General features: G+C 35.3%; 1 protein-coding gene across 1 annotated transcript; it reads left to right on the plus strand.

The window, feature by feature from the left end:
- The first annotated feature begins 422 nt into the window (after positions 1–422).
- LOC109090633 (protein phosphatase 1F-like) lies at positions 423–12,979 on the plus strand. The gene is made up of 8 exons (XM_019104461.2): positions 423–675; positions 1,443–1,681; positions 3,811–3,941; positions 4,402–4,604; positions 4,800–4,988; positions 8,572–8,715; positions 9,107–9,200; positions 9,468–12,979. Exons 2-8 carry the CDS (start codon positions 1,506–1,508, stop codon positions 9,803–9,805), a joined length of 1,275 nt encoding a protein of 424 aa, XP_018960006.1. The 5' UTR covers positions 423–675; positions 1,443–1,505; the 3' UTR covers positions 9,806–12,979.
- The last annotated feature ends 234 nt before the right edge of the window (positions 12,980–13,213 follow it).

Genomic DNA, 13,213 nt, shown 5'->3' on the forward strand with positions numbered 1-13,213 from the left:
TCAACATTTTACGATGTTTAACTTATAACATTATGCAAACAATATTAATAAAATTAAAAAAAATTACATAAAAATAAGAAGTTTCAGTTTAATAAGAAAGAAAGAAAAAAGAAATTTCTCTCAGTATCTTGTTGTTATATGTAATAATAAGAATAATATGTTTGAATAACGTTTCTGACGTTGTCCATCTAATTGATCTTTGCATATATAATGGAAAAAATAATTAAAAATGTATCGTTGTCACTATTACAAAAATCGCCGCCTCATTTAGCTTTTTTTTATTTATTTCCATATTAAGAAGCAGAACCTTGGCTTATGAATATTAATTACCTTTAGTGAATGCCTGGGCGCTCGTTGGTTAAGCACGTTAAAAGGAATGTATTAATATTCATGAGATCGGTCTGTCACCGCCCATACAGCCAAAACGATCTGACAACCAAACGGATAGTCTTCACCCGTTCTGACAAATCTATTCCGCGCAGCACACGTTCATCCTGATCGCTTCTATATCGCTGTGTGTGTACTTCCTGTCTGTCACAGCGACTTCCGGAGATGGATTGGCTTTTGTTGTGCAGCGACTGAAAGGGCGTGCGTTCGTGCACGAGCACTTCAAACCGCACTCGTGAAGAAAAAAGGGAGTGTCGGCGCATAAAGCAACGCCAACCATCCACAAAGGTATATACTGCATGTTTACGCACGACTGTGTTCTCTTTTGTGTTGTTAATTAAACTAACCAGTTGCTACTTGTAGCTCAAGGCCCGGCTGTGCTGCTTTCAAATGGCGACAGTGTGTGCGCTTTCTCGTGTAAGATGTCATGCAAAAGTTCCACCATGAATCCTTGTAACGTTATTCATGCATCAAACCAAAGTTTCCTTTATACAATACACTGCGGTTACACAGAAGTTCAGTTTTGGTGGGTTTTGCGAAATTTGCGAAGACGTCTGTAGGTTTAGTGTACTAGATACATTCTGTATTTGTAGTTTGCCATCTGAAAATCGGAAGAGTATATGACTTGTCACATTTTTACAGATAAAATGTGGTATCACAATACATACGCTTACTTTCTTTACATTGAAATAATCATAAAGCGTAAACTTAAAAAAAAAGAACTTGTCTTTTATAGTTCGGATGAACAGGTAGCCCCGCCCCAGGCGCACGTCATTGGTTGATGTTTACAGCGGGCCGCCTCCGAGTGTTCTGATTGGCCAACACTTTAACATTCTATTTTGCATGGATTATTTTATCAACCTAAACACAAAGCCTAGAAAAGTTTATATATTAATAATTTATTATGTCTAAATATTATATATTCTACTTTGTTCTGTACTGTTTCCTTTAGCAACATATTTGCTTTAAAACGATGAGGAAAATTAAGTTTACAGCACTGGACAGGTTCTGGGGAAGATGGTTGTGTTTATTATTTTATTTATTTTTTTGTGTAGATTCATACCTGAAGGTTGCATCAGAGGTTGCTTTGGACAAAAGGTTGCAAATCCACACTCAGAATGAGTTGCATGGAGCAAGGTGACGCTGGGAAGTTTCTCGAGAGGTTTCTGGAGGAGTTTCTAAACCCGCTTGGCACAGAGGATCCGCTTCCCGTCACTCCACTTAGCCGCAAAGTCACCATGCAGGAGGTGAAGGGAGAGAGTCTGGATCTGGGCCTGCGACTGCTCTCAGCCAGGTTTGTTTTGCTCATATCATGTAGGTCAGGGGTTTAAAATCGCTCAGATGCCATGGACCCCATATATGATCATCCACAAGTAAACCCTCATTCTGTAATTTAAAAACCAGCTATGTGTTTTAATATATAAAGACGTCATTTATATTGAAAAAAAATTACATTATAAATGTGTATAAAATAATATTTGGAGAGAAATTATATTCACTACTGTAATGTTATGTATTATTCATTAAAATACTATTATTTTAATATTTTATGTATTTAGTTAGATCTTTTTTTATTATTTATTTATTATTTTTCTTTTTTTAAACACTTTTTTTCTAATCTTTTCAACAGACCCTCTTCTGCGCCTCTGGGGGTTCTTTTATTATTTTTCTTAAATTATTTGAATCATTATTTCATCATTTGAATCATTTTATTGATTCAATCTTATGTTTTTCTCTAAAATTTCCACGGATACCCCACCACTCCCTTGTAAGTTCCTGTAGGTTTTTTATTTACATTTTTCTTTATTGTAATCATATTTTTTTGTATTTTAATCAATTAATTTATTGAGTTAGTTAGGTCTTATGTTTTATTATTTATTCTATTTTGAGTTGTTGTTTTTTTTACACTATTTTTCTCTAAGCTTTTCCATGGACTCCCTTATTGGCCCCTGGGGGTTCCCTGGTTGCCAGTTTGAAAACCCCTTATCAGGATTTTCGTGGAAGAGAGCATGATTTGTGTTTATGTTTCCTGTTGGAATGCATTCTCTTTTTTTCTCAACTATAGAAACAGCTTTATATTTGTGTTTGCATGCCCATTTACTTCGTACATTTTAAAAAAGGCCCACAAGTGGGCTTGAAATGTTGCGACACACCTGTCCTCTTCAGCCAGAGGAGGAGCGTTCTCTCATTCTTGTCATTCCTGTCTCTCTCTCCCATTTGCTTTCTCTCACTCTCTGTCTGGCATGATCTGTTTTCCTGACAGTATTTGCAGCAGGTCAGCACGTTTCACTATGCATGAGCTGATTAAGAGATTTGGTGCTTTTTTTCCAGCGTACTATCAGTGGCAATCCAAGCGTTAAGTGAAAGCGATGGTGCAGAAGTTTTAAAGTTGAAATGTACAATGGAGTTTTTGTTTTATCTCTTTCTGTATCCTTTTCTCTCTCTCCTCTGACGCATTTCTCAGGGCAGGCTTCCTGTCTGTGGAATCACTATTGTTATACCCACTTCCTGACATTTAGACTTCATTTCCTCTTTGTTGGAAGCTGTTCAGAGTCTGCACACTGCAGATTTGTCAGGCTTAACCCTTTTCGTGTCTTGATGTATGTCAGATGTGTATGTTGTTACCGCAGCTCTTGACAAGTAGGACAAAAGGGAGTCATTTCTGACATCTTGCTGTTATGTCATTAGATAAGATCTCACGCAGCCAAATGCTTCTTTTAAATAGATGTGTTGTTATGAGTGGGTGCTCAGGCCATTTGTTGCTTGTTGCTCCAGCAGGCAAAGTGCTAAATCTAATCTAAAAACAGAACATATCACTAGTGCAAGATGTGCTTTTACTCCACGCTCTGTGAGAATCCACGAGTAGGATTTGGAGAAAAATCCTATCAGAGTAAATTAATTTAATTTCTAGTCAACACATTTTGTACACACTCTATGTAGACTATGTAGACTTTTTTTTTTTTTTTTTTTGGAAAGAAATTAAAACTTTTTTTTTTCTTTTTTTTTTTAGCAAGGATGCATTAAATTGATCAAAAGTGACAGCAAATCATTTATAATATTACAAAAGTATTCTATTTCAAATAAGACATGTTTTTTGAGCAGCAAATAAGCTTATTAGAATAATTTCTGAAGGATCATGTGACACTGAAGACTGGAGTAATGATGCTGAAAATTCAGCTTTGCATCACAGGAATAAATTAGATTAAAAATGCATTCATTTAGAAACAATTATTTTAAATTGTAATAATATTTCACCATATTATTACTGTTGTACTGTATCTTTGATCAAATAAATACAGCCTTGGTAAGCATAAGAATTTTCTTTCCAGAACATTAGAAAATCTTACGACCCCACATTTTGGACGATAGTGTAAGTTCACGTGAGCACACTGTTGATATATGTGGGATGTTTATTTATTCTAGAAATGCCCCGTCCTGGCTGGGTGCAGCGATGTGCAGTGCTGCTGTCACGGAATTGCTTAAAGATGACCTTTCACCTCACTACTGCCCTAAAGATCCTGAACAGCAACCAGAGGATGAACAGGAAGTTGTTTGTGAGTGATTCACTTGATTTGATTGAATAAGTTGGAAAAATAATTATAAGTCAGATTATAAAGAGAACAGCAATACAATATTGAGAAACTTCCATCTTTTTTTTTTTTCTCTTGTGGTCTTGACAAAGTTGTTGTTTGAAAATTATTTAAAAAAATTCCCCAAAAATTGGATTACTATATCTAAATATGTGACTAATAGGCTGACAATACTCAAAGTTAATGAATAAATATAAACAATTTAACATGACAATTTAATGCTCTGAGTTGCCCTCTAGTGTTCAAACAGAACTACTACATGAAGGTTTTACAGATTTTACATTACCTTTGACAGCTTATCAGTTCATGCTTGTTTTATCGATTGTTTACATGATTTCAGTCTATATGTGTGATTTTAATGAACCTCTGTTTAAACACTAGCATCATTCATGATGAGTGTGTGTGTGTGTGTGTCACTCTGCAGTGTTGCAGTCTGAGCCATTGCAGCGCCTCTTTATTAATAAATTGAGAGAGGTGTGTTTGGCCTGGCAGAAACAGCTGCCCAGTCCCGGGTCGTCCTCATCACAGACTCACAGCTGCTCCGTTCACGCCATTCGAAACACTCGCAGGAAGATGGAGGACCGTCACATCATCCTGAGAGAGTTTAACCAGCTTCTGGGACTGCAGGTAAGGCCACCACAGCTTGCACTGTAGTAAATATTTAACCAATCCCACTCCTGAATATGCATATTTCCCTATTACATAATATGCAAAATGTTTTATGTTAAATTTTTATTTGATGTCTTTATTGACTTTTCTGCATTGACTTTTTAGAAAAACTGGCTTTGAGGAATGAATCTGATTTCTGTTTGTTTTCTACAGGATGGTGTAGATCGAGAGTATTACGCTGTGTTTGATGGACATGGAGGGGTGGACGCTGCCACATATGCTGCCACCCACCTGCATATCATACTGAGCCAGCAGGAGGAGCTAAAAAGCGATGCTGCCACAGCCTTCAAAAGCACCTTCACACAAACAGATGACATGTTCAAAATCAAAGCTAAGAGAGAGGTAAGAACAACCAATGAAAGTCTGAGACTACTAGTAAAAATGCTTGTAAATTTCATTACAAACTATACCAACTAGGGATGTGCTGGACTAGTCGACTAAACGGTACAGCTCCTAATAGTCGACACTGAAAAGAATAGTCTATTACACAAAAAAAACAAAAAAAACATGATTATCATTCAAATTACCATCATTTTATGTTACTATCAAATTCCCATTGTTATATTTAAAACATTTGAAATAACAAGTTAAAATAAAACATTTGAAAAATAATACATTATTTTTAAAAGTGTTTCGAGATGTAAACTACATTTTTATCTCATGCCTCGCATGAGTTTTTTCGTGTCAGTTGTGGCGAGCTCAAAAGTGACCACGTGAAAGACGAGCAAGGTGTGGGATTATTTTGAATTAGAAGGAAACGGAAAAGTTTTGTGTGAACTGTGTAATGTCAAATTGGCTTATAATAACTCTACTGGAGCGATGCATAATCATATTCATCACAGGCACATAGGCATTAACTTAGAGACTAGCCAAAGCCAGCTAATGTCAATCACTACAGCCCACCACCGCTGCGATCCCGTCCACGCCGTCTATTCCTCGAAGACCCACTTCGGTGGTGCTGCGTGATGTCCATGCACTTTCCGAAATTCTGTTGGCTTGCTTTTCGCTATCTCGTTTTTTCAAGTGCAGGAATATGTTTCCATCACCCTGTTTTAATGCGCATTTTGAAGTATCGAATGACAAACGAGTGATGGAAACGCCAAATTTCAAATAAAAATCCCTTAATTTGCAAAAAGGTTTTTACGCTCGCTTGAGGTGGTTTTTGACTTGTGCGAAAAAGGATTAATGCAAATAATGGGAGATGGAAATGCATTTTGCGAATAAATTCCTCTAAGTGCATATAAAAAAATATTTGACTTTGTGCTATGATAACTTGACGGAATGCATGATCTCGTTCCACAGTATCTGAAATGTTGTTATGGTCGTTCTGAAATGCCTGAGCAAAGTCATCTAAGTATTGTATAATGTCTTACACGACTGCGTTCCCAAACAGCAGCATGCATCCGCCTCCGAAAGCAATGACATCATTTATTGTGTTCCGTCTGCTCGCTCTGAGGTGCAAGTAATTTATCATAGATGAAAATTATTATATTCGGTTCTCCTAGTTTTCTTAATGATATTTAGTGAACAGGAAGTGACGATTTTGTTTTCTTTGATGCATTGGATTGAAACAGTGCTTGTTCGCAAATGTTTTATGTGATAGGCCTATTCCAATTTTGCGCGCAAGTTAAATTCGCAACTTTGGATGGAAACCCTAATCGCCTCAGGTCCTGTCTTTCTTTTTGGTCATTTTGTTTTTAGATGATATCGCCTACATGACGAAGTATGTTTTTAAAAGCCGTTGTAATGCTATTCCTTGATAAAATTCTCTATTGTTTTTGTGTGAAGATGAAAAATTCTGTCAGACTATTGATTAATTTTGTAATTGTTCTGAATTTCCCCAGCTGATTTTAATAAATAAGCATCGGCTGACGTTGAGTGTGTTCTCTTCTATTTTTTTCTTCTTTTTTTTCTTCTTAACGACCGCCTAAAATTAAATGATGATAATGCAAGACAAGAAAGAGTACGGCATAATTGTGACCTATTTTTAGCGGAATTCATTGAGGGATTTGTCAGTGTGATTCATAGATTATAGAAGTATTTCAAATGTAGGCTATTATATACACGCACGCACAATTTATTTTTTCTTACCATCTTTTGGGGGTTTCTTGCTTTTAGACTAGTTGACTACTCGGATATAAAACTTCCGTTTAAACGACAGTCAGATTAGTTGTCGCGCACATCCCTAATACCAACAGCATATCAGTTTGAATCCTGAATTGTAAACAGTTTTTAGAAGGCGTTAACATGCTCAATAGTACAGACTAGCTTAAATATATCTTAGATATTTCCTCTCACTTTATATCATAATGTTTCATATTTTTAAGATTTAATATTTTTAAATCCTTTAACTTTTTATTTCTTGTTTCAAATAATTTACAAAGAAATAACAGATTTTCAGTGTGATCTCAGATTTGTATGCGCAACACATACATAAAAAAAAAACAAATCCACTTTTAAATATGCACTAGCAAAAATAAGCATCAAATACAGCAAGCTGACATTTATGATGGCTTTCTTCAAAGTGTACACTTGTTTTCCCTTAAACAAGGTTTCTTGTTTTATCAGTACATCTGCTTCTGAAACACTGTGCACAATCAGTTTCAGGAGTTATATTATCTTCCCCTTATTTGTCAAGCTGGTGCATTTTGTGGAAATTCACGATGGAAAGAAATCTTTTCACACCTCCTAAGATGCAACCGTTATGTGGATTGAATGTTCCTACGCTGTAATAAATACAGATAAATATAGTCCATGTTTCCCCCTGTGGTTGAATACATGGTAAAAACAGTGCAGGTTTACTGCAAGACTCTATCTGCCTCCACAGGTACGGAAATGAGTAAGCACTTTCTGTTTCACAGACACGGTCAGTGCACGTAAACAAGAATTCATTTTACTGATAATAATTGACGTGCACCTGAGAGTTTGTATGGACCAGTTGATACCACTCAATAAAACAACTAATGATCACTTTTGGAAAGTGTCGTTAAATGGTCAAATGAAATGGGGCAGTATTTTAAATACAAATGCGTAAATATATATATATTTTTTAAACAAATAAGATTTTTTTTTTTTGTACTGTGAATTATTAACAACAGATAACAGTTAAGCACCACTTATCGAAATATTTAGTTAAAATGTGTATTATTTATTATTTTACTATTTTGTAACATAAAAATATTAAATTCTGTTAAAATGATTTTATTAAAAACTATTATATTTTTATTAAATTCATCATTTTGATTGGTACCATTAATTTTAAACATAATAGCACAATAAAAAATGTAATTATTTGACATTATGTATTTTACATTATTACTTGATGAATTAAGCTTTAATTAAACTTTAATGGGAATATATGATTTAATTATATTTTAATGGAGATATATTATGTAATTTATTTAGTGCGGTTAATCTGAACATAATAGTATAAAAGTCTTAAAATATTGAAATATAAATAGGTGAATAAATTTTTTGACCCAACAGGATTTATTGGTTTATTTTTGCGTTGTGAAAAGATTTAAATGGAAATCATTCGTTGCAAAAAATATATTGATAGAATTAGAATGTATTATTATTATTTTTTTTTTATAATATAAAAAAATTTAAATAATCAAATTCTTTATTAAATTCATTATTTAATTTAGTGTAGGTATTTTTGAAAGTAATTTGACAACAAAATTCAAATTGTGATTGGATTGTAAGTAGATTTAAATGAATCAACTGACAGCCCTAGTTTCTGTAAATGGTGGTAGTATTGGTTTCACTGACTTTAGTTCATGCTGATTTAAAAATACATTTTCTCACAGTACTGTTTTAATATAAAATAGTATAACAATTACTGTATTACAGTAATGAGAATCATAATTATTAAACCCTCAGTGGATGGCAAAACTAAAGATTCATTTGTTTTGGTCTTGTTCAGCGTCTGCGCAGCGGCAGCACTGGTGTGGCGGTCTTACTGACCTCTGATCTCCTGACCGTCTCCTGGCTGGGAGACTCTCAAGCTGTGCTGGTTCGAGAGAGAGAACCAGTGACCCTAATGGACCCACACAAACCTGAGAGAGAGGTATGACACTCTACAAGCTACTTCTGACCAACAGAGACAGAACCACAAGAGCATATCAGATACTTGTCTGTTCTCTGTGAGCAGCTGAAATGTGAGACAGAGGAAGCGACTGCTGACCACATGCTGAATCAATATTAGCAGTGTTGCTACAGCCACTGAATGCCAAAAGCATCAGAACGGTCCTTAGAGAGGCACCGACTGACTTAAGATCAGCGTTTCTGCACACGATTTGCGAAATAAATACTTAAGTGATAGAGTAATAATGATGCAATGCATGCAAACAATGCGTATCATTCTCATATTATTTTCTGAATTTAGCTAAATGTAGGGGTTTGCTGTTGTGAAAGCTCCAGGCTGTATCTTGAATGTTTGTGCTTGTGTTTCTGTGCAGGATGAGAAGAAAAGAATCGAGGATCTGGGTGGATGCATTGCTTTCATGGGTTGCTGGCGAGTAAATGGGACCTATGCCGTTTCCAGAGCAATAGGTGACTGTCTTGCAACCAAATCAAAAAACAACATTCTTGAGTATTTACAAGTGCAAATACTGAATATTGCAATGTGAATATTTCACTGAATTTAATGTGCTTTTTATTTGTACATTAATACGATTAATATTAGCACTTCTGATATAAACTTCAGTTGCAAAGATCTAGTCAGTTTAATTTATGTTCATGAATCAGTTCAGTTTCAGAGATAGGTTGACTAAATTTATAATTGTTTTTAGAGTGCAATGTCTTTTTCTTACCCTCAAGGTGATTTTGATCAGAAGCCGTACGTCTCTAACGAAGCTGATTGCTCCTCAATCCAGCTGAACGGTCGTGAAGATTACATTCTGCTTGCTTGTGACGGCTTCTTTGACGTGGTGCGGCCTGGGGACGTCCCGGACCTGGTCCTGGAGGCTCTGAGGGAGACCGGAGGCTCGGGGGACGATGTGGCCCAGACCCTGGTGGCCCATGCTAAAGCTGCTGGATCCAGTGATAACATCACGGTTCTCTTGGTGTTCCTCAAGGATCCGCAGCAGCTTCTGACCTACGAGACGAGTTCCAGAGCAGAGCCTAGAGGAGCGACCGCTGCAGCCACAGGGATCTGAAAGGGGTTAAAAGGAAGAAATTGTCCATGATAGAAGCAAATAAGAGGACCAATAGCAACTGATAGTCTTTTCACCATCTGGAATGAAGTTTTTAAAAAGTTGTTGCTTTTGAAAAGAATATGCGATTGTTGAGGTCATCGGAAACGAGTCGAGTCATGTATTCAGAAGAAAGCATCGAACGCAGGTGAAAGGCATTTCCTCGTTTTTTTTTTTCTTTTCTAAGAATGTCTGATCTCTGGTCATTTATTAACTCTCTTTGTTGCTACATTTGAACTTGCCTTCATTTTTAAACAACATGTTTCCAACTATTTGCCTTGTTTTTACCAGCTTATATTTACATTATTTACTGGTGCTTAAAGAAATAGTTCACCTAAAAATAACAATTCTGTCATCAATTAGTCATTCCAAACCTGTATTACGTTCAGCAGAAAACAAGAGATGCATACAGGTTTGAAACAACATGGGGGTGATGAATTAATGACAGGATGTACATTTTTGGATGGACTATCTCTTTAATATCTCAGAAACATTCTAATACCTTATAGACATGCTTAAAGCAAATGCGATTCTTTTTTTTCCGAGTGTATTTTGTTGGTTGCGCTCCCTATTTGATACGACTGTTACAGTGGAGAGAAAACCGATGTGAATAGTCTTAACACATACAGTATTGCGTCGCATTTCAGACCACACTGGCTTCGATAATGAAATAACTGACCATAAGGCCTTCAGCTCTGTCAGCAGTTGTACTAATCCAGTGTTGTAGGTGGTTAGTATTTTTAAGACTGTTATTTATTTGACAAAAAAGTATTTATGGCTGTACTGTACTGTGTAAACACGCTCTTTCATGTGCCAAAACTGTATTTACGAGTCTGACTTTGCCAAGATCGCCTCTCTGTTGCTGCAGCTTTTCACAAAGCAGTTTTTCGAAATGTACAGTAAACATTTATTTATGCATATTTCATATTCGTTTTGTTACAGTGCCTTTTCCCCCCAAATATCAGTGTTAATACTGGCGTGTGCGTGTTGGTGTTATATTATCATAGCCAGACTTTGCAAACCGCACGTCCTGCATGCTGCAAGTCATCTCACGTTACGGCCGCTCAATATTTTGAAAGCCTCGTGACGAGTAGCTGATATAGTAGCACAGTCACTATAATGTGATAAGACCGAGAATATCGCCAACCTAATGGATACCGAATGAGGAAGGTGAAGACCGAGGATGAGATGTTGATTTGGTGTTTTTATATGGGGAAAATGTCTCATTTGGTTCAGTCTAATGCATTCTGTATTTGAATAAAAGAGTGCAAATGTCCAGATTTCTATCTTTGAATGTATGTAATTGAGTATATTTAAAGTTTTCCACAAACTACAGTGGCATCTTAAAGTCTGAGGGTATTGAACATCTGGGAATTAAATTCATTTGGAGTTGGAAAGATTTTTACATTTTTTAAAAACAAGTCTCTTATGCTCACTACAGCTGCATTTATTTGATCAAAATACAGTAAAAACTGTTCTATTGTTAACTATTACAATTTTAAAGTATTTTAAAATGTAATTTAGTTTAATTTTCAGCATCATTACTCCAGTCTTCAGTGTCATATGATCCTTCAGAAATCACTCTTAATATGCTGATTTGCTACTCGAAAAATTTCTTATTATAATCCATGTTGAATTTGATAAAGATCTAAGTCTTTTCTATCAGTCGTCAGAAAGCATTATAAAATACTGATCTGGTGGTCATGAAAAGTCAAAATTGAAAACATTGTAAGTGTCTTTAAAGCCACTGTTGATTAATCTAATACATCACTGCTGAATACAAATATTAATCATTTACCAAAAAAAAAAAGAAATCTTACTGAGCCCAAATATATATATATATATATATATATATATATATATATATATATATATATAATATAATAATAATATAATATAATATATATATATTTTTTATAAAACAAAGACACATTATGATGTAAAAGCATTTTCACTAGTGCTCTCAGACTTTCGGATCCCACTGTATATAATAAATATGGTGTTATTTCCCCTAGATTGACAAATGTTGCATATTGCTCATCCATTTTAGATATGGGATATTCTGCTTTACGTCATTTTTGTAATGGCCAATGACTCTAAAAGCCAAAAGTCTATGCACATCATCAGCGATGATCTCATATAATTCATCAGGAAATGGGATGTGCCAATGATGGGAATTTTGTGACATCACAGTTATTAATTATAGTCTTACCCCATTTTAAATGCGCAATGTCTATTTTTTTTTCTCATAATGTGAACGCTGTTATCATTTACTCACCTTCATGTTACTCAACCAGTATGACTTTCTTCTGTGAAACACAATGTTTTTTGGACCCTACTGACTTTCATAGTGTGGAAAAAAAAAATCTTCAGAATATCTAGCAGTAATTGATGACAGAATTTTAATTTCTAATTTAATTTTTGGGTGAACTGTTCCTTTACGTTCACATTAGTGCCAAATGACATTGTTCATTCAGAATGTCTTTTTGTACTTCGTATTAAAAGTTGGTTTTTCAAAGGGTTTGAGCACTGAACTACTAATGTGTTTTTGTCCAGTAGAAAGGAAAGATCATGAACGTATGCATCACTAGATTTTATGCTGGTGTGCATTTTTATACACTTTTCGCCTGCAGTATTTTTATTTATTTTTTCCACAGGACATTTTGTAATCGTTGCTGTTTGTACTAAAAAGTGAACATAAATCATGGGAACACATGGGTGTAACAGCTCTCAATAGTACATGATAAAGTGCCTTATCTTTATGTACTTTTCAGAATCATCTTTGTACAGGCAACTTAACTGATGAACCTAAGTGAGCTGACTTTTTTCAGACCTAATTTTGCATATCATTTACCTCTACTGCTGATCTTGTGCGCAAGTAAGGCTTTATACTGGATCATATAATACAAATACCACACTGAGTGTACAATACTACAGTGAATCTTCTACCTAAATGTTCTTGAATGTTGTAATGTTTGTCAACGTCTGATAAACCGCTAAATGTGATTGCTGTCCTGTGGTATTTTCCTGCTATTTTAGAAAGCGTTTTTTTAATGCAGCTTTTTGTGTATTTATAACCAGTGACACAAGCATTGGGCTTTAATCTGATATAATGTGAATAAAGTACTTTTCACATCAGTTTGGTGTCTGGATTTGTTGCTAGTTTAGCTGTCTCCAGTCACCACACAACTGTGCACTTTAGTTTACCATGGTCTGCTTTCACACTTACACTCTCCTATGAGAAGATCTGCCCGACTGATTTCCGACGTGAAGCAAATATATGCTGCACAAAGTAAAAAAGTGTACACACATGATTGTACATTTGCAACAGAATGGCTGCAGAACAAAACCGAACACTTACAGGCCAAGAAT

Source organism: Cyprinus carpio, chromosome B5 (genome assembly GCF_018340385.1).
Source record: "Cyprinus carpio isolate SPL01 chromosome B5, ASM1834038v1, whole genome shotgun sequence".
In the NCBI taxonomy this organism is placed as follows: domain Eukaryota; kingdom Metazoa; phylum Chordata; class Actinopteri; order Cypriniformes; family Cyprinidae; genus Cyprinus; species Cyprinus carpio.

What these genes read in the sequence shown, in the direction of transcription:
- LOC109090633 (XM_019104461.2), top strand. Translation starts at nt 1,506, where the DNA reads ATGAGTTGCATGGAGCAAGGTGACGCTGGGAAGTTTCTCGAGAGGTTT. An exon ending in CTGCGACTGCTCTCAGCCAG is followed by an intron (nt 1,682 to 3,810) that starts GTTTGTTTTGCT and finishes TATTTATTCTAG; the next exon opens with AAATGCCCCGTCCTGGCTGG. An exon ending in GGATGAACAGGAAGTTGTTT is followed by an intron (nt 3,942 to 4,401) that starts GTGAGTGATTCA and finishes GTCACTCTGCAG; the next exon opens with TGTTGCAGTCTGAGCCATTG.